The sequence below is a fragment of the Mesoplodon densirostris genome, chromosome 7 (genome assembly GCF_025265405.1).
Source record: "Mesoplodon densirostris isolate mMesDen1 chromosome 7, mMesDen1 primary haplotype, whole genome shotgun sequence".
Classification (NCBI taxonomy): domain Eukaryota; kingdom Metazoa; phylum Chordata; class Mammalia; order Artiodactyla; family Ziphiidae; genus Mesoplodon; species Mesoplodon densirostris.
In genome coordinates, this window is record NC_082667.1 from 65,260,733 (window position 1) to 65,282,183 (window position 21,451).

Consider the following 21,451-nt stretch of genomic DNA (forward strand, 5'->3'; position numbering starts at 1 on the left):
TTAGAAAAATTCTGGGTTGAGAGCTACAAGAAACACTACCTAAACTTCACAACTAATTTGTATCCATTCTTAATACTGGGGAGACCGAATCAATGATTTCCTCAGCCTTTTGACTTTAATTTGCGACACACACAAAAGGGAAAGTAAAAAAGAAGTTAGCGACACCATTACAGACGACTTCAAAATTTGAACCTAAGTAACATGAAAGCGCAAAAGCAACCGCAGTGTCTCCCAGCAGAGTCCAAGACCACCGCCCCGTTGTCGAGCTACGCCGGAGCTTCAGCTGAGGTAGGAGGATCATCCTCCTACCAATGATGATACCCCGGCGACTGGAAAAGCAAAGGGAGACTTGGCAGCCAGTGACAGGCATACAGCAGCTCTCGGAAAAGCAGAGCCTCCGCCCAAGACCAAAGGCCTCAGCTGGCACCGAGAGCCCCCAGGGAGCGGTGAGGCGTCCCATCCTGTCCTACCCCACCCTACCACTTCCCTCCCAACGGGACGACACTCGGCAATTGCTAGGCAAAGCCCACCCGGTCTCCAGAACGCGCTCCAGCAAGCCCATCGGGAAAGCCAAGGCCACCTCCTAGCCCCTGTGGGGAAAATGGCGCCTGCGAACCCTTCTCCCTCCCGGCTAGTCACAAGGACCAGCCTCCCTCCCTCGCTACAAAATGGCGCCTCCTGCTGGGGCCACAGAATCTGCATAATTCACTTGTCAGCGAGGCGGTGTCGCGCTGGGACGAGCGGTTCTACCAACCAGTCAGAAGCAGAGAACTTGGTTCCGCACTTTGGGTAAGCCACTCAGGCGCTGGCTGTAAGGCCAGGCGAGGCTGACGTCAGGAAAAGGGGCGTGGATAAGGCGGTCTCCTTTCGCGTCGCCTAAATTTGAGCCAATGGCAAGAAGGAAGCGTCCACTGAGTGACGTAATGACAGCCCAATGGAGGCTGGGGGCGGGCCTCAGACCCACTATGCTGGTTGCGGGGCTGAGGGGCCGGGTGGCTGTTTCCTGTCCTGGTGCATGGTGGTCGGACGAAGGAATTGTTGGAAAATTTTCTCGGAGGTTCGTATATAAATGTGTTTTTACCCAGTGTGCATTATTCTCCGCCCGGCCGCCGCCCTCAGCGTGGCGGCGTGGGCCCGGTAGGGCCCGGGCTCGGACTCTGGCTTCTCGGCCTCCGCCGCAGGCCTTGTAGATCCTACGGCCGGCCGCGGTAGAGACGCCTGGGCAGAAGCGGAGTTTATTAATAACCCGCGGCCGCCACTCGGGCGGCGGAGCTTTTCTCACTGAGGACGCACCCCCCCCGCCCTTGTCTCTGCGCACTGCGCCCCGCCTGTTCCCCTCGGGGGACTGCCGAGGGGAGGGAGTGAAGGAGGGGAGGGTGGAGCCCTTGGGAGCCCGGCGGCGCTTCTCGGCTTGACCTCCGCGCGGAGCGGGTCCCCTGGCGCCGCCGAGGCGAAGCTCCTCCGGCTGAGATGCTGGACCCCGGTCGGCACCAGGCTCTAGCTGGGGCGCCGGCGGCAGAACTGGCCGAGGGCCCGGTCGGCATCCCGCCTGTAGATCGCACCCAGAATTTCCTCCCACTCCGATCGTGCACAGATTTCTTGTTTCCCTCACTTAAAAAAAAATTTTTTTTTTTAATGGTCATTGAGGCCTAACAGCCAGTATTAGAAATTGTCATTTTTATCATTCTCCTTTTTTCTCGGTTTTGGCCAAAGAGTATACGAATGCTTTGGTTGCTTTGTAACATATTATTGTGAAATGTAAATCAATTTTTCTTCTCTCCCCTTTTGCTTTTTTTAACATTTAAGTTTACGCATTAAGGAAGTTAAGTAAAAAGTAGATAAGAATACAATTGCTAAACTGATTATTTGTTTAAGATCAGTTTAAGCCTTTGGAAGTGTCTAATCAGCTGGTATAATCTAGTGGGGATGTGAAAAATTGTAGGTTCGAGGTTGTGGTCGGCTTTGTCCCGAACCTTACTAGAAGATACTTGTGTTTTGCTGTAGTTGACAAAAATCTGTGCAGTATTTAATATATTCTCTTGCTAAGTGCTTAGTTTCAGTTCATTGTTAAGTATTTAGTAAGAGAATAGGTAGATCATACAAAAGCTCAGGTAAGACAGGTAACTAATTTATCCAGGTGTATTTTGATTACTTTGGAAATTATTTAGTGTACAAATACTTGAGTGCCTATTTTTTCCATAGCTGCCTTTTATTTTTTTTAAAATACTGGCTTTATTGATATAATTTATATATCTTTACAATTCACCCATTTAAAGTATTATAATAATTAGGTAGGTTTAATGTATTCACAGAGTTGTGCCACCATCACCAAAATTTTAAAACATGTTCATCACCCCCCAAGAAACTGTACCCACTTAAGTTACTCCCCATTTCCCCATAAAACTCCTCCTTCCCCAACCACTAATCTACAGATTTGTCTATTCCCAACATTTCATAAAAATGGAATCACACAGTATGTGGACTTCTGTGACTGGCTTCTTTCATTTAGCATGATATTTGCAAGGTTCATGCATGTTACAGCATATATGAGTACTTCATTTCTTTTTGTTGCCAAATATTTCACTGTATGGACCTAACACCTTTTATTTATCCATTCATCTGTTGATGGATGTTTAGGTTGCTTCCACTTTTTGTCTATGATGCATAATGCTGCCGTGAACAGTTGCGGAACAAGTTTTTGTGTGGACATTTGTTTTTATTTCTCTTGTGTGTATATATATACCTAGGAGTAGAATTTCTTGGTCATTTGGTCATACGGTAACGCTGTGTTCAATCTTTTGAGGAACTGGCAAACTTTTCCAAAGTGGGTGTATGTACCATTTTACATTCCTACCAGCAGTGTATGAGAGCTCCCATTCTCCATATCCTTGGCAACACTTGTTATTATCAGTCTTTTTGATGGTAGCCATCCTAGTGGGTATGAAGTGGTATCTCCTGGGATTTTGATTTGCATTTTCCAGTGGCTAATTGTGCTGAGCATTTTTTCATGTGCTTATTGGCCATTTGTATATTTTCTTTTTGGAAATGTCTATTTGGGTCTTTCCCCCATTTTAAAATTGGATTGTTTATCTATTACTGAGTTCTAAGAGTTTCTTATATAAAGGTCCTTTATCAGATATATGATTTGCAAAATGTCCATTGCCCTTTGCTGCAGGTTGGGATATTGCTGTGAAGTAAGGATTCATCATATTCTTCATGGAAAGATGACCTAGCTGTTTTGGGGAATTGTGCCTCTACTATTACTTTAGCTGTTATTAAATATTTATAATGTAGGTACAGTTTATGATCATGGGAGGAGAACTTTCTGAGTCCTGATGTTCTCATCATTACTTAATTTTGAAGTTTTTGTCTAGTTTTTGTTTTTGGTTTTTAATCTGAGGTTTTACCCAGTTCTGAGTCTTTTTGCTCCTGGCTTTATTTCAGGACATAGTGGGTTTTTTTTGTTTTTTTTTTGTGGTATGCGGGCCTCTCACTGTTGTGGCCTCTCCCGTTGCAGAGCACAGGCTCCAGACACACAGGCTCAGTGGCCATGACTCACGGGCCCAGCCGCTCTGCGGCATGTGGGATCTTCCAGGACCGGGGCACGAACCCGTGTCCCCTGCATCGGCAGGCGGACTCTCAACTACTGCGCCACCAGGGAAGCCCAGGACATAGTGATTTTTTAAAGAGTTGGGTTGCTTGAGTCATTGCTCTTTGCTTAATTTGCATTTTAAGGGATGGCTTTTGTGAGACAGTGTTTTTTGTTTTTTAATTAATTAATTTATTTATTTTTGGCTGCATTGGGTCTTTGTTGCTTCACGCAGGCTTTCTCTAGTTGCAGCAAGTGGGGGCTACTCTTCATTGTGGTGCGTGGGCTTCTCAGTTCGGTGGCTTCTCTTGTTGCGGAGCACAGGCTCTAGGCGCGTGGGCTTCAGTAGTTGTGGTTCTTGGGCTCTAGAGTGAAGGCTCAGTAGTTGCAGCGCACGGGCTTAGGTGCTCCGCGGCGTGTGGGATCTTCCCAGACCAGGGCTCGAACCTGTGTCCCCTGCATTGGCAGGCAGACTCCCAACCCTGTGCCACCAGGGAAGTCCCTGAGACAGTGTTTTAAACTTTACCGTACTGTCAAAATCAAGTGATTTTGTTTTAAAGATGGATTTAGACTGGAAATCTCCCTCTTCCTCATAGAAATAAAAAATCGAAAACAGTAATACAGCTTTCTCCATATTTTCCCATAAATCTAACCCCATTTTAAAACTGTGCCGCAGTGGGAACTCTCTACCCTGTGGAAATAACTTGTCCATTAATGTGGAGACACAGGCATTTAACTCCTATCTACATTTTTTGTACTTAAAATACCACTTTACGGGAATTCCCTGGTGGTCCAGTGGTTAGGACTTGGCGCTTTCACTGCCGTTGCCTGGGTTCAATCCCTGGTTGGGGAACTAAGGTCCTGCAAGCCGTGAGGCGAGGCAAAATAAACAAAACAGAACAAAAACCCCACTTTACTCAGCACTTAACTTTGGCTAGGCACTGAGTTAAATGATTTGTTGAGTGGTGTACATATATACATAAACTTATCTTCGCTGCAAACCTAAGTCAGGTACTGGAGTTATCCCTGTTTCGTCAACTGAAGTTTAAAGTAACTTGACCAACTATTATACAGCAACGCTCGGACTTGAATCTGTGACTGGCTCTAAAGCCCAGTCTCTCAACTGAGTTACTCAGTAACCTACCAAGTACCAACTTCTTTAACTTTTTAAAATATAGGATGTCTGTAGTTCCTAGAATGATACAGTATTTTGACTACTGTACATAATATGGCAGAGCATGAATGTTGTGCTGTTTATATACACCTTTAAGTTAAATAATGACGAATGCATTTGTCCTCGTTTTGAAAATACAGAGATTTATGTAGTATGGATATAATGGTCACAAGAAGTTGGAATCATTTAAATTAATGGCAGTTTATACATGCTATAAACATAAAATATACAGTAATATAAGAAGTGAAGCACAATGAAAAGAGCATTGGAATAAAAGAAGACCTAATCTTTAATCCTGTTTTAGGCAGTTAACTAGCCATGTCCTCATACTAATTGTATTCATTTGTTCAACAAATCTTTAGTAATTATGTAGCATGTGCCAGGTATTCTTCTAGGCACTGGGAATTCAAGAGTGAACAGGACAGAGGGCGGTTCCTACTATCATAGAAATTAGAGTTCACTTAGAAATTCTGATAAGTGGGACTTCCGTGGCAGTCCAGTGGTTAAGACTTCGCCTTCCAATGCAGGGGGCTTGGGTTCTATTCCTGGTCAGGGAGCTAAGATCCCACATGCCTTGTGCCAAAAACCCAAAACATAAAAGAGAAGCAGTATTGTAACAAATTCAATAAAGACTTTAAAAATGGCCCACATCAAAAAAAAAAAAAGAAGAAATTCTGATAAGTGCTACGAAGAAGATAAGAGTTCTGTGATAGAGAATAAGAGGGTGGTGGTAGAATGGATATTTTAGATAAGAGGTGACACTGAACAATATGTGCAAAAGCAGGAAGAGTTAGGTGTGTTCTAGGAACTAGGTCAGCATGCATGGCTGGATGTGTACAATGGAGGACCATTGAAAAGTACTCTGCAACATGAGTTATGTTAAACTCATTAGATGTTTATTGAACATATAATCTTAGGTATCAAAATTCCAACGACCCCTAGGACACAGTACCTACCTTAGAAGGCTTATAGTCTAATTGGGAACATTGGATGTGGGAGTAAAAGGACTAAGAGGAGAAAGGAATGGAATCAGAAGCCTTTCAGCCAAAAACAAGGTTCTGTAAACCTCACTTTCCTCACCTGTAGAAAGAAAACTGGTATGTTCTGAATACATCTTGAGTGCTAAGGGCTTTATGTACATTTATTTCACATAATTCTTTTACAACAGCCCTATCAGGTGAGTGTTCTCCCATTTTATCAAAAGAGGAAATGGAAGCTCAGCAGCAGGTTAATTGCCTGGAGCTGAGAGCAGGATTCAAATGCATAGCAGGCCGGCAAATTATAAAACATACAGATGAAATCTATAATAATTAAAACATGATTGGTAATTCAAAGTGACGAGGGCTACAAGCCAAATATCAGCAAATACTGTAGGATTCAGATGATAATGGACTGAGATCTTGGTAGTGAGCAACAGAGGCACGTGGAAGAGCCAGTGACAATTAAAGGCTGTTCCCTGTGTCTGGACTGCCTTCTCTACTCTTCCTACCCCTAGGAAATGTTTACTTATCTTTCTTATGCCCATATTCACATGTAATCATCTTTGCATACCTGAGGCAAAGTTAGGTGCTCCTTACTTTATTAGTACTTCTGTTTATAGTAACTTTTTTTTTAAAGTAACTAGTTTTAAAACCATGAAAATAATACATGGTAAATTTCTTTTTAACTTATGGAATGTATACAGTAGAAATTAAAAGGCCCGTCCCCAGTCCACCCTCATCTCCTAGTCCCATTTCTGGGAGGTAATGCTGTAAAAAATTATGTATGTGTGTGGATAGCAAGAGTTAAAGAAGAAAACCAGGAAACGAAAAGATTTGATTTATTAAGCTAGTGGGAATTAATCTTATTAACTTAAATTTTTCTTACAATATTGTATGCAGTGAAAATTCTACTGTTACAAGACAAAATAAGATAGTTGGCAGTGTTATTGGACCGGAAGGATGAGAGACTGGAGCAAAGAAAGCAGTAAAGAAGTTAGTGCAGTAGTTATTAATGTGTGAGGAGTTGGAAAAGAAAGGTTTTGAAGGATAAAAATCATGGAGTTGAGGGGAATGCCCTGGTGGTCCAGTGGGTAAGACTCCACACTCTCACTGCTGAGGGCCTGGGTTCAATCCCTGGTCCAGGAACTAAGATCCCACAAGCTGGGCAGTGTGGCCAAAAAAAATTAAAAAGATGAAATGCTCTCTGTCATACCGAGTTCCCATATATATGGTTCCATTTTTTAAAAAATCATGGAGTTGACAATTGCCCTGTTGTGAGTTTAAGAATGAGGGTTTAGTCAAGGATGACCTTTGATCATTTTAATCTGTTGTCTGGGTTTGGTGGAAATAGCAAAGTCCATATGGCAAATTGATTAGAGTGGAAAGATAAATTGGCAAACCTTAATGGTGTATATGGAATGTGTTGTGTTTAATTCAGACAGAAAACAAGATGTATTTTGATATGAAATGAATGACAGGGACTTCCCTGGTGGCACAGTGGTTAGGAATCCGCCTGCCAATTCAGGGAACATGGGTTCGAGCCCTGGTCTGGGAAGATCCCACATGCCGCGGAGCAACTAGGCCCATGTGCCCAAACTGCTGAGCTTATGCTCTGGAGCCTGTGAGCCACAACTGCTGAGCCCACGTGCCACAACTACTGAGGCTTGTGCACCAAGAGCCCATGCTCCATAACAAGAGAAGCCACCACAATGAGAAGTCCACGCACTGCGGTGAAGAGTAGCCCCCGCTCACCCCAACTAGAGAAAGGCTGTGTGCAGCAATGAAGACCCAACACAGCTAAAAATAAATAAATAAATAAATAATTTTAAAAAAAATGACAACGTGGTACATTCCTAGGAGACATCCCCACCTACCTATTGGATAGTGTCTTCCCTTTCCTCTGGCATTTGTCCTTTCAAACAGAAATGCTGAGAGGAAAAGGAATCACTGGCAGACTTCTGGATGGGGTAGTTTGATTTGAGACCTAGGAATGTATGTAAATGTTTTTAGTTGATGGATTATAGATCTGTGTTTTTAAATGAGGAGTGAATGTTAGATTCAACTGGGGAGCTTTTTGTAAGTGGACATGCTTATTGTTGAGAAGATAATATTTAAGGAAAATATACTAGGAGATAAATGTCTTTTATTAAAAGTCAGTTATTCAGGGAATTCCCTGGTGGTGAAGTGGCTAGGACTCTGAGCTTCCACTGCAGGGGGCACGGGTTCGATCCCTGGTCAGGGAGCTAAGATCCCACATGTGGCAGCATGGCCAAAAATAAATAAATAATTAAAAAAAAAAAAGTCAATTACTTAAAATCACCTTTATTTTATCTTATTTTTAAAATAAATTTATTTATTTATTTTTGGCTGTGTTGGGTCTTCATTGTTGCGTATGGGCTTTCTCTAGTTGTGGTGAGCCGGGGCTACTCTTCCTGGACCACGGCTCGAACCCGTGTCCCCTGCATTGGCAGGCAGATTCTTAACCACTGTGCCACTAGGGAAGTCCCTAAAGTCACCTTTAGAAATTATTTTTTGTCTTCCTTTTTTGGGGAAAAAGACTTTCAGAAGGAAAAGGAGATTTTTTTTTTTACCTTTTTAAAATTGAAGTATAGTTGATTTACATTATTCTTTTAAGGTGTACAACATAGTGATTCATTATTTTTATGGATTGAAATTTTTTTTTTTAGTTTTTATTTTTTTATGGAGAAACCTTGAAAACATTATGTATAAGTGAAAGAAGGCAGTCACAAAAGACCACATACTGTGATTCCATTTACATGAAGTGTCCAGAATAAGCAAATCTATAGAGATAGAAAGTAGATTGATTAGTGGTTGCCTAGGGCTTTAGAAAGGGGGAGGTAGGGTTTTCTTTTGAGGGGTGATAAAAATATTGTGAATTCAGGTTGTGGGATGTTTGTACACCTCTGAATATACTAAAGTCATTGAATTGTACACCTCAAATGGGTACATTTTATGATATGTGAATTACATCTCAGTAAAGATATTTTCAAAAAGGAAAAGCATGAACAAGAGGAAAGTTCCTCTTGAATAACACATCTCTGAAACTTTTATTTTTGTCTTCTTTCTCCTCTGGCAATACCCTTTTACAGTAGTAGGAGAAAACAGTGAATAAGACAAGAGATAGAGCTGTACAGTCTCTTCTCATTTAGCTTTAAACTACTGATAAGCATTAATAGCAAACATATGTATAATGCCATGTGCTGTTACAAGTGCTTTGTATTTAACACAGATACCTCACAATACCTGTGTGAAGTACCCTCCTTTTACAGATAGGGAAACTGTGGCACAGCATGGTTAAGTAACTTGGCCAAGGTCACATAGATAATATGTGGTAAAATGAGATTTTGAAGCAGGCTGTTTTGCTCCAGAGTCCTTATTCTTAAGTATAGTGTTATACTACCGCTCATTAGCATTCCTTCCTAGGTATAACCCATACTTTCCAATCTATCTATAGGGGAATCCTCCTTAGATATGTTTTAGTAGCTGGTTACTGTAAATACACTGCTTCCAGTCTGGAGAAAAACAGGTAATTAAAGTACACTGTGCTAAGTGTTATTATAAGGGTATGGACAGAGTATCTTGGGAAATACATCTAAAGCATTCTGACCCAGTTTGGGGAGTTCAGATAAAACTTTCTGGTGGAATCTGAAGAATTTAGCCAAGTAAAGAGAGGAGGAAGAGTATTCTAGAGGGTATGAATAGCAGTGTTCAGAGCCCAGGTGCAGGAGACACCTTGGGCTGTTCTGGGAGTGGCAAATAATCCAGCAGCTCATGTAAAAGTTGTTGAGCCAAATGGTTGGAAGGTTGACTTTGCCACTTACTTATGTTGTGAAGTTAAGGACATCATTTAACCTTTGTGAGCTTCACTTTCTTGGTCTGCAAAATTGTGATAAAATGGTACTTAATTCATAGGATTGCTAGAAGGATTAAATGAATTAGTAGTAATGCCTGGCATATAGTATTTTGGAAGGGTTAGTTATCATTATAATCATTTTTATTTATTAGTATTATTAACATTTTAATTAATATTATTATTAAATGATACCAGTATCATTAACTACTAGAATTTTAAACGGTACTGCTGGAGTGTAGAATGTGAGGTTGTGCTAGAACAAGACTGGAAGATAGAGTGACCAACTTGTCTTGATTTGCCCAAGACTATCCCAGTTTTAAAACAAAGTGTCCCCCCCCGCCACCAAAAAAACAAAAACAAAAACTGAGAGTCCCATGACCCAGGAAGCTTCTCAGTCTTGGGCAACCCAGGATGATTGTCCGTCTTATTGGAGTAGAATCCAGATCGTGATATTTGGACTATATAGAGAAATGGGAAAGTTTTGCAGGTTTTGAGACAGAGAAATGCTCTGATTGGATTTGAAAGCACTTGGACTGTGCTATGGAGATTAGATTGGAGGAGGGTAGGAGTGGATTTTAGGAGGCCAATGTAGTAACCCAAGTGGTGATGGTACCCTGAGTTAAGACAACCTAATAAGAGAAGCGAATGGATTTGACAGATATTTAGGAGGTCGAGTGATAGTTCTTAGTGATCGGTTGGAGAATAAGGGGGATTTGACTACTGGGTAGGTGACTGCGTTTATCACTGAGGGAGAAAATACAAAAGTAGAATTTTGTGGCAAACTGTTTTGAGATGGAGGTGACTGTGGACCATGAAGGTCACCAAGGCCAGTAAGCAGCTAGATATATAGATCAGGAGCCCTTAAGAGAAAGGACTAGATAGATTTTAAAGAGCTTATAAATTCCAGAGATCTTTGAAGCCAATGGAATGGATATGATATTCCAAAAGGAAAAGTGCATAAAATGAAAAAACAAACTAGGACGGAAACTTGTGGGTTCTCAATATTTAGGAACCCATAGGAGAAATGGAAAAGGATTAGCTAGGAAGTTGGAAAAAAACCAGGAGCGTGTGGAAGTCATAGAAGCCAAGGTAAGAGAATGTTCTAAGAAGGAGATAAAGGTCAATGATACCAAACCCAATATAAGACAGGAAAGTATCCATCACATTTTTTTTTTTTTTTTTTAGCTGCGTTGGGTCTTTGTTGCTGTGCGAGGGCTTTCTCTAGTTGCGGCGAGCGGGGGCTACTCTTCATTGTGGCGAGCGGGCTTCTCATTTCAGTGGCTTCTCTTGTTGCGGAGCACCGGCTCTTGGTGCGCGGGCTTCACTAGTTGCAGCAGGTGGGCTCAGTAGTTGCAGCACGTGGGCCCTAGAGTGTGTGTGCTTCAGTAGTTGTAGCGTGAAGGCTCTAGGGTGAACGGGTTTCAGTAGTTGTGGCGCACGGGCTTAGTTGCTCCGCGGCATGTGGGATCTTCCCGGACCAGAGCTTGAACCCACGTCCCCTGCATTGGCAGGCGGATTCTCAACCACTGCACCACCAGGGAAGCCCCTATCACAGCTTTTTAATCTGTTTTATGATGGACATTTGAGTTCATTCCAATTTGGAACTATTATGAATAAAGTTGCTATGGACATTCTTGTGTAAGTCTTTTTGTGGATGAATATTTTCATCTCTCATTCATAGGAATGGCCATCGAACTTCATGTTAAAGTGGAGATTAGTGACCAGCCAAAGCAGTTTCAATACTTAGGGACAGAAACCAGATGGATAGCAGTGGGAAATCAGGAAATAGTCTTAGTAACAACTGTTAGAGAAATCTAGCTGTGATAAGGAGGAAAGAGAGACTAGTAGCTGAGTCAGAGGCGAGATTTTGTTTTTGTTTTTTTAAATATTTATTTTTTTATTTGGCTGCGCCGGGTCTTAGTTGCCATGTGAGGGATCTTCATTGCGGCATGCGGGATCTTTTAGTTGCGGCACACGGGTTCTTAGTTGCAACATGAGGGATCTAGTTCCCTGACCAGGGACCAAACCCAGGCCCCTTGCATCGGGAGCATGGAGTCTTAACCACTGGACCACCAGGGAAGTCCCTGTTTTTGTGTTTTTTTAAGTTATTGATGGGAAGGAACTGGGAGAGAGAGGGAAACTTTTTACAGGAGAGACCCCTGAGATCCCTAAGGAGGAAAGACAGATGAAATGCAGAGTACAGGTTGGAAGGATTAGTCTTACCTTGTAGGAAGGTAATATTGTAGGAGAGAAGGAAGAAACGTGTGGAAATGCAGTGAAGTGAGGTTTGTTGGCAGAGAATTCCTCTGCTCACTTCTATATTTTCCATGAAGTTGGGAGCTGATTAATTTGCTGAAAATGAAGTGGTGAAGGAGACGGGGTGGGAGGATAGCAGGAGAGGGAGTGGGGGTAGAAAGTTTGAGGTAAATGGAAAATATTTTAAATAGTCACCATGAAGAAATAAAGACATGTAAGTTTGCTGGACTGCTTTGGGTGTTCAGAAGAGGTTGGAAGAGCCCAAGAACTTCTATGGCCCTTCAGGACTATTCCATCAAATAAGTTATTAGATCTGAAAAATGCTTCGTAAATATGACCTATACAAACAGTTTTTTCTGACTAGAGGTGTATGTTTTAACTATCCATGTTTAGTGTCCTATTCAATGTACTTTTTTGGACAAAGGATCAATTTTGTTACAGAGTTGTGTTTCAGGAGTGCCCTCTCTCATTTTCATAATTGTCTCACAGTGCTTTGCTTCCCTTACCTATGACAAGATGAGCAATTTGGGTAATAAAATATTAACATACACAGTGTTTATCTTGAGGGAAATAAAGTACAATCTAGCATCATAGTTTTGAAATGACTTTATGCTTTTTTTTTTTTTTTTTTTTGCGGTACGCGGGCCTCTCACCGCTGTGGCCTCTCCTGTTGCGGAGCACAGGCTCTGGACGCGCAGGCTCAGCGGCCATGGCTCACGGGCCCAGACGCTCCATGGCATGTGGGATCTTCCTGGACCAGGGCACAAACCCGTGTCCCCTACATCGGCAGGCGGACTCTCAACCACTGCACCACCAGGGAAGCCCGACTTTATGCTTTTTTTAACAGAGCAGTGTCAGAAGTTGAGTTTGAATATATCAGAACCTTTCTCTTTCTCCTGATGCTTCCTCAAACTCCCTAGTCTCAGTGAAAGCAAGCCAGGGCGCGCTTAGCAAACTGAGCTATGCAAGTGTGCCCTTATCAAGCCCTGTTTTTAATGCTACACTGTTGAGTTTTGAGATAGATTTTTTTTGGTTCTTTTTCACATCAGTGGTTCAGTTAAGAACAAACCATCACCAAAATTGACATTCCTCATGACTAGACCTAGATGTCCATTTCTCAATTCTTGTCTCTTCTCACCTCTTTTTCTCACAAGTATTTTAGTTTCAGGTCTCCTAGGCCTCATCTCAACTACCTGCCAGTCAGTTTCAAATATTCTATTTCTGAATGGTCCTGGAACTTGGCAAAAAGTTTGAAAGCCTTCAATTTCCAACATTTCACCCATCTGATAGAATATTCTACGTCTTTAAAATAGGTAGTATAAACTCTATCCCTCAGTTTTACCCTTTAGCATCCTGTAGAGCCTATGAAAACTCTACATCATTCACCAGCACATTCTAACTACTCTGTACTTAACTGAATTACATTTCATCAGTGGAACATGCTTATTCCCTGGGTGTATTTAAATAAAATTGTAGGGATTTAAAGATAGTTCTCCACAAATGTTAATCAAAGCAGTGTTACTGGATCACCATACTGCAAAGGTACAGGATAGCCTGCTATTTTTATGTTGCTGTACTAAGGAACTTCCTCATTCCAGGTTAGGAGATGTCATAAAATGCAGCACAAATGGCCATGCTTAAATGGAGAAGCACTTTGTATAGTAGTAAATTTATGACAAAAATTTGGAATTGAGACCAGGTAATAGAATGGCATAGCTTCTCTGTTAAGTGTTGAGGTGAAACCAGCCTGAAGTTAGGATCTGAGCTTGACAATTTCTGAAGGCCTGGCTTCTGTGGCTTCCTAAGATTTGTTAATCTAGATTTCTTTTTGTATCATTTCTTACCACAATAAAGGTTACTTGTAGTTGGAGTTCTTTATACCTGGGCCATTAGATTTATATTTTCATAATAATTTGTGGTAATAATTGTATCTAACAAATTAGACCAAACTTGAAATATCTAAGGGCTTCACATTTTAAAATATTCATCTGATGTAGATTCATACCACTGAGGAAACACTGATTCTTTTTTTTTAAGGGATGAAGTCAGCTAGTATTTAGTTACTAATTTTAACCATCAATTTTCAGACATTTTTTTCTTCCTGCCAATAATTTTGGATATTTTTCACTTTTAAAATTATGAAATCTATCAAATGTAAGGAAGAGTACCTGTATAAGTAATTGAATAAAAGCTTATGTACCCACTTGGTTTTTAACAGATCCTAACATTTTTCCATATGTGTTCAGACCTTTTTCTAAAAATTATGGTTAAAAACCCACAACATAAAATTTACCGGCGTAACCATTTTAAGTGTAGGGTACAGCAGTGTTAACTATATGGACATTGTTGTGTGATAGATCTCTAGAACTTTTTCATCTTGCAAAACTGAAACTATACTCATCAAACAACAACTCCCCTAGTACTTGTAACTACCATTCTACTTTCTAATTCTAAGAGTTAGATAGCTCATATAAGTGGAATCATGCAGTATTTGTATTTTTGTGACTGGCTTATTTCACTTAGAATAATGTCCTCAAGGTTCATCTGTGTTGTAACATATGACAGTATTTTCTTCTTTTTTAAGACTGATATTCCATTGTGTACACATAATTGCATTTTCTTTATCCATTCATCCATTGATGGACATTTAGGTTGCTTCCACCTCTTGGCTGTTGTGAATAATGCTGCAGTGAAGAGGTGTGCAAATCTCTCTTTGAGATTCTGTTTTTAATCCTTTTGGATATGTACCCAGAAGTGGAATTGCTGGATCATATGGTAATTCTATTTGTAGTTTTTTGAGCAATATCCATACTGTTTTTGTTTTATTTTTATTTATTTATTTGGCCGTGACACGCAGCTTGCAGGATCTTAGTTCCCCGACCAGGGGTCAAACCTGGGCCCCCTGCAGTAGAAGCGCAGAGTCTTAACCACTTAGCCAGGGAAGTCCCAATAGTGGGCATTCTAACAGGTATGAGGTGATATCTCATTATGGTTTTGACTTGCATTCCCTTGACAGTTATATTGAGCATATTTTCATCTGTTTGTTTGCCATTTGTTTATCTTCTTTGGAAAAATTTCTATTCATGTCCTTTGTCCAATTTTTAATTGGGTTATTAGTTTTTTGATGTTGTGTTGTAGAATTTCTTTATATATTCTGGATATAACATTTGCTACATTTCATAAGTGTATTTTTTTCTCTTATGCTAATATCCATCATCATCTTCCAGAAAGGCAGGAACTTTATTTATTACACAGATGTCTTCATTTGAGATTCCTGTTGTGCCCCCATGACAGCCTCCTCTGTGTCTGATTTTGGCCCATGATTCATTATTAAAGCACAGGAAACTGACTACCTTTTGCAAGGTGGCCCTTTCTAAAGGTGTAATATGTATCTTACATACTTATTTTCACACAACCTGAAAATGTTGGTGCCAGAAATAATCAAGACATGATGGTGGGTATGGTATGAGCAACTATAGAGTGTTTGATCTCTAGCTTATTTATTTCATTTATTCATTATCATATTTTCCCCAGTTGATCATTTTCTAACAAAGGGCATTAATTGTATCACAGAGCCTTTTTGAGAATAAGATGGGCTATGTACCTGCCATCACTTATTATCTCTGGTAATTGTAGTGCCCTTATGATCTCTTCTGAATCCTTCACCACCCCGTGTATTTGCCAGCAGTTTGTGTCCAGGAATCAGCTGTCTCTTCAAGATGTTTCAGTTAGTGTAGATTTTTTTCCCTTAGGATAGATACTATAGGTCCTGAAGGCTTCCTAAAGAAAGTTAACACTTGACCAGCTTTCAGACAAGAAATAACTTTTATTTATTGCAGATATATCAGTTACCTGTTGATGTAGTTATTTGGAGATTTATAGATAATTCAATGAAAAGGACAAATGCTTGAATTACAGTCAAACCATAGGCATTTCTTAACATCGTGACCCAAATTAATTTGTAATCTGCCTTTTTCAAAATTCATCTTCTAGATGAATACTGTAAAGATCATAGAGTGCTTACTACATTTTTTTTTTTTTTTTGCCGTACGCGGGCCTCTCACTGTTGTGGCCTCTCCCGTTGTGGAGCGCAGGCTCCGGACGCGCAGGCTCAGCAGCCATGGCTCACGGGCCCAGCTGCTCAGCAGCATGTGGGATCTTCCCGGACTGGGGCACAAACCTGCATCCCCTGCATCAGCAGGCAGACTCTCAACCACTGCGCCACCAGGGAAGCCCCTTACTACATTTTTATAGGAGTTTTCCCTTCCATTTCCTTGTCTTATTTCTGTTATATAGTGACAGTACTTGTTCTGAAAATTAGCCTGTCCCAATCCTGTACTCATCAGGGGGCTTAACAGCAGAGTACCAGTTTTACTTTGAGGCTTCTCTATTAGCCCTTAGAAGTAGCGCAAGGAAGTATTGAAGTTTCAGTCTGCTTTAGGAACAGTTATAGATTAGAAATATTTCAGGAATCCATGAAAAGTCAGCCCGTGATTGACTTTTATCACAGCACTGATACTTTTCAGAGTCTAAACCATAGTCCCTGGCTCTAATCCAAAGAGGGTGTAGTTTATAGTGTTTATAAAACAAAAATCTTCGAGTAGTCCTAACATAAATATAATTGCAAATTATTACTGCTATCTGCATATTGCTCTTTTAAATATTGACACTGAAATCAGATTTTTAGACCTGGAAAGGTCCTCAAGAGATGCTCTGGTATCCAGTTCCCTGACTCAAGGCAGCTAAATTATCCCAACTCATGTTTGAGGCAACTCAAGGCCTACCGAGGTAATGGGACCCGGAGATGGGAAAAGGGAGGAAGGGGGTTGTGGTGATGATTGGTAAAAGAGCCATTCCTCCATTTATTCTGCACCAATTGTTTGTCTGTTGTGTGCCAAGTACTTTTTAGGCACTTTAGTCAGCAATGAGCAAACAAATAAAAACACCTTCCCATTCTATTTGAGGGAGAAATAGATAAGAAAAAAAACAAATAAGTAAATACATGTAATATCTCAATTTATTAGTACTATGCTGAAATATAAAGGAGGGAAGAGGGCTGGGGAATATCATCATTAGGTTGGAGGTACAGTTTGCAATGAGGTGAATAAGGAAGCTCTCGTTGAGGTGCCATTGAACAAAGACTGGAAGAAGATGAGGGAGTAATAATGAAGATACCAGGAAGAATGTTTCAAGCAGAAGAACCTCAAATGTAAAGGTCCTGAGGCAGCAGAACATCCAGTATGTTTGAGGGAAAGCAAGGGCACCAGTGTGGCTGAAATGGAATGAATGAGACGGAGAGTAGTAGACATGGGGGCAAGATCATTGGCCTCATAGGCTAGTGTAAGGACTTTTGGCTTTACTCTGATGAGAAATCATCAAAGGGTTTTGAGCAGAAGAGAGATGTGATCTAACTTTTTCCTTCAAAAGGACAATCTGACTGTTGTGTTGAGAGGAGATGAGGGAAATCACAGTAGAAGCAAGGAGACCAGTTAGGATGCTATTGCAGTAATATCTCAGGGTGAGAGATGGTCAGGGAGGTAATGGTGAAGCTTGTGAGAAGTGGCCAGGTTCCGCATAGATTTCTGAAGATTGAGTCAACAGGATTTACTCAATCCATTCATGGATTCTAAGTGGGAATCTTCAACCATGTTAAACCCAAAGAACACTAATTATGGGAATTTTAGACATGGTACAGAACTGATGGGCAAGACTTGGGTGTGCCCAATAGTTTACTGATGAATTATTAAAAGCATGCTCTGGACTTTGGGCAAATACTTTTACCCTGCATATGAAGTGAAATTTCAGCTTATTTCAAACACTGTTCACTTCCGTAGCAATTTTTTATGGTTCATAAATATCGTTTGTAGATTTTATTTCATATACATTGTTCTTTGTTCTCAATGCCTACATTTTTTTCAAGGTAGAAAATGTTGTTAGCCCAAATAAATCGAGATTCTCAGGGAATGACAGAGTTTCCTGGAGGAGGAATGGAGGCTCAGCATGTTACCTTATGCCTGACAGAGGCAGTAACTGTGGCAGGTGAGCAATCTTATTTGAAGGGATCATGTGGGTTTGGAAATATTAAAGGGAAAATGAAACCATACAATACTGTTTACTTTGTTCCTCCTCCTTTAGCTAAAGGCAACACAAAGCTAAGCCTTTTTATGAGCATTTTTACCCTGGTGTGGGTGCTGGTATAGTAGGGTTTAGAAATATTTTTTGTAAATGCTGTAAGAAATCCCATTTGAGTCTAAGTTAAGCAGTCTGCCTTTTGACTAATTTTTATTTAAAAAAAAATTAAACAGCACACACATATGATAGTTATCTAAAGAAAATAACTATTTTTTTTTATAATAGATGGTGACAATTTAGAAAATATGGAAGGTGTAAGCCTGCAAGCAGTAACACTTGCAGATGGTTCTACTGCTTATATACAACACAATTCTAAAGGTATGTGCCTCATATACAGCCCATTGGTTATTACCAGCAATTCATAACCTCAGAGTTGGAACACCTAGCAGTTATACCGCTTCCCAATCCCTCCTACAGACACTGTACTACATATGGTAGTAATTTCAGTTTAACTTAAATTTTGTTTTGATAATTTGAGGACACCTTTTGAGATATTTGGAAGATACTCTGGGGTATCAGAATTAGTGAGGAAGAGGGGAGGGGGTAGTGTCCCTGACCTATTTTTAGTAAGTCCTTTCTCACTTTTTCCCTTTAAATTATTATTTAATGTTTTTACAAAATATGCGTAAAAGTAGCCATTTGGTTTTGCTTTTATAACATTGTTTCTAAATCAGTGTTTACTTTGCTCCAAGAAATACCCTAGTTCTCAAATTCCTTGTTTTTTTTGGAAAGCTACTGAGCATGTGTATACATAGTCAAGGGACTTGTAGCCCCCAGGGATGAGAATGACAGCTGGCCTCGTGTGCACTGATACATCTTTCTATCTTCCCAGTTTCAGCTTCGCTGGGGTCAGGGTCACGATCCCTAAGTGGCTCTGAAAGGTATATAGAGGTTTGACTCATGTAGCTTGCTCAGAGGAGCCACTCTGCCTCTTGAACTTGTCTAATTGAAAATCGGAGGGGAGAAAGGATGGCTGAGGGAGGATTTTCTGCTTTCTGTAGGATCACTGGATGTGTTATTGAATTGCCTCAGAACATTGAGGGAAGAATCAAGATGAACATGATCTTAAGTAGTGTATGTTTTTATAGTTGATATCATTTTGAAATTGTATAAAGTTTAGAATTTTTGCTTGTGCTAATTTATTGGCTTAAATCTTTTGTTCTAGATGGAAAACTCATAGATGGTCAGGTCATTCAGTTGGAGGATGGTTCTGCTGCCTATGTTCAACATGTACCCATACCTAAAAGTAGTAAGTATTTGATATTTACTTACTCTTCTGATTCTCATACTTAAGTATTTGCTGCCTCCAACTGCCTCTTACTACTTAAACTTAGTCCTGATCTCTAGGCCTCCTTCTGAAAGGGGAGATAGGTAGATGTCAAAGAGAGGATCTAAAGACCATTTTAACTTAATTGAGATTTTCTCTCGAAGTTAATGGAAAAGAAATTACTAGACTGCACTCTGGAGATAAATGGGCAGCAGTTCTAAGTGAATATTTCTATTATTTGAGATAAATCCTACATGCCTTCTCATTTTCTTTTTTTTCCTTCTTTCAATTCTCCTATTCCCTGGTAAATATTCCTAAAACAGGTATTCTAATATCTTTTTACCTTTAAACGCTTATTCAGAGCAGCTTTGCTGAAATTATTTAAATGTTGAAGGATCCATAAAGGAAGTTTAGGTTTGTATGATGTGTTTAATGGTTTATTGACTCTGTTGTTGCTGAGTTATCAGAATATGCTTAGAAAATATGGGATCTAAATGTAAACATTGTTCTTGAGCAGGGGACAGTTTGCGTTTAGAGGATGGGCAAGCAGTGCAGTTAGAAGATGGAACTACAGCGTTTATTCACCATACCTCCAAAGGTAAATTAGCTTTGAACATTTGAATAAAACAAGGGGGAGGTAGAGTGTGGGAAAAATAAGACCTGCCTTTAGTTGCAGAAATGCTGTTGTCATGTAAAAGAAGGATTGTGCTTGTTCTCTCAATATAAGATGGTAGATTTTGGCACAGTCTAAGGGAAAACTTTCTAATAATATGAGTTGTCCAGTAACAGGTTGAAATAGCAAACCCCTGGTCCCTGGAAGACTTCAACTAGAGGCTGCTTTTAAAATATGAAATTAAACATTTGAAAGTTAAATTGTTGATTTTTTTTCTTCCTTTTAAGTATAATGTCTTTAGCAAGGCCCTTTGCCCCTGTGTTGGTCTTTAAAACTAAATAAATTTTTTTTTTTTTTTTTTTGCGGTACGCGGGCCTCTCACTGCTGTGGCCTCTCCCATTGCGGAGCACAGGCTCTGGACACGCAGGCTCAGCGGCTCACGGGCCTAGCCGCTCCGTGGCATGTGGGATCTTCCTGGACCGGGGCATGAACCCGTGTTCCCTGCATCGGCAGGCGGACTCTCAACCACTGTGCCACCAGGGAAGCCCCTAAATAAAAATTTTAAACTATCTGAAGCAAATATGGCAAAATGTTCATGCTTATTAGCTTTGTGTAGGGAGGACCAGGGGTTTGAGGTGGAATGCATAGGAGGAATGAGCACAGCTCTGTAGCCAGCCTATCTGGGTTCAAAACTGGGTCTGCTGTCTTCTAGCTGTGTGCCCCTGAGCAAATTATTTAACCTTTTTGTGCTTCAATTTCATCATCTGAAATGAGGCTTATGATAAGTATCCACATCATAGAGTAGCTGTGAAGACAAAGTGTACCAACATTTAGAGCACTTGGAACAATATTTGTCACATAGTAAATGCTCAGTACATATTAGCTATTGTTATTACTTTATAAAATACTTTATTATAGAATGACTGTAAATGTTTTAAAAGACTATATTTAGTTGTGAAACCACAGGAAGAAATTTTTTAAAATTCAGAATATTTGAATTTGTAAATAAATTTATTTAAAGTTGAGAAAAGTAAACTCTGAAAATGTTTTTTCCTTAGCAGTGGGAGTTGATCACAGGTTCATTGTAACTGGCTAGATTTATTATTTCACAATGCTGTATGTTTCTTAGTATGGTTATTTAGAAGGGGGAAAAAAACATGGAGTCATACTGACATGAGTTCAGATCCTGGTTTCTCTGCATACTGATTTTTTTTTTTTAGTACTCCTTTTTTATTTAAATAAATTTATTGATTGATTGATTGCTGCATTGGGTCTTCATTGCTGCGTGTGGGCTTTCTCTAGTTTTGGCGAGCGGGAGTACTCTTCATTGCGGCGCGCGGACTTCTCATTGCAGTGTCTTCTCTTGTTGCGGAGCACGGGCTCTAGGCGCACAGGCTTCAGTAGTTGTGGCACACAGGCCTCAGTAGTTGTGGCTCACGGGCTCTAGAGCGCAGGCTTAGTAGTTGTAGCGCACGGGCTTAGTTGCTCTGTGGCATGTGGGATCTTCTCGGACCAGGGCTCAAACCCATGTCCCCTGCATTTGCAGGCGGATTCTTAACCACTGTG

At 40.5% G+C, this 21,451-nt stretch overlaps 1 protein-coding gene across 3 annotated transcripts in view; it reads left to right on the top strand.

Moving 5' to 3' along the window:
• The first annotated feature begins 976 nt into the window (after positions 1–976).
• ZNF143 (zinc finger protein 143) overlaps positions 977–21,451 on the top strand; it is a 58,233-nt gene continuing 37,758 nt past the window's right edge. The window contains exons 1-5 of one of the 3 annotated variants that reach the window (XM_060103352.1): positions 977–1,057; positions 17,794–17,912; positions 18,231–18,323; positions 19,171–19,254; positions 19,787–19,870. In XM_060103352.1, the coding sequence (XP_059959335.1) occupies positions 17,801–17,912; positions 18,231–18,323; positions 19,171–19,254; positions 19,787–19,870 (373 nt within the window). In that variant the 5' untranslated portion in view covers positions 977–1,057; positions 17,794–17,800. The remainder of the gene's footprint in view (positions 1,058–17,793; positions 17,913–18,230; positions 18,324–19,170; positions 19,255–19,786; positions 19,871–21,451) is intronic. The other 2 variants (XM_060103350.1, XM_060103351.1) reach the window with 2 other exon arrangements.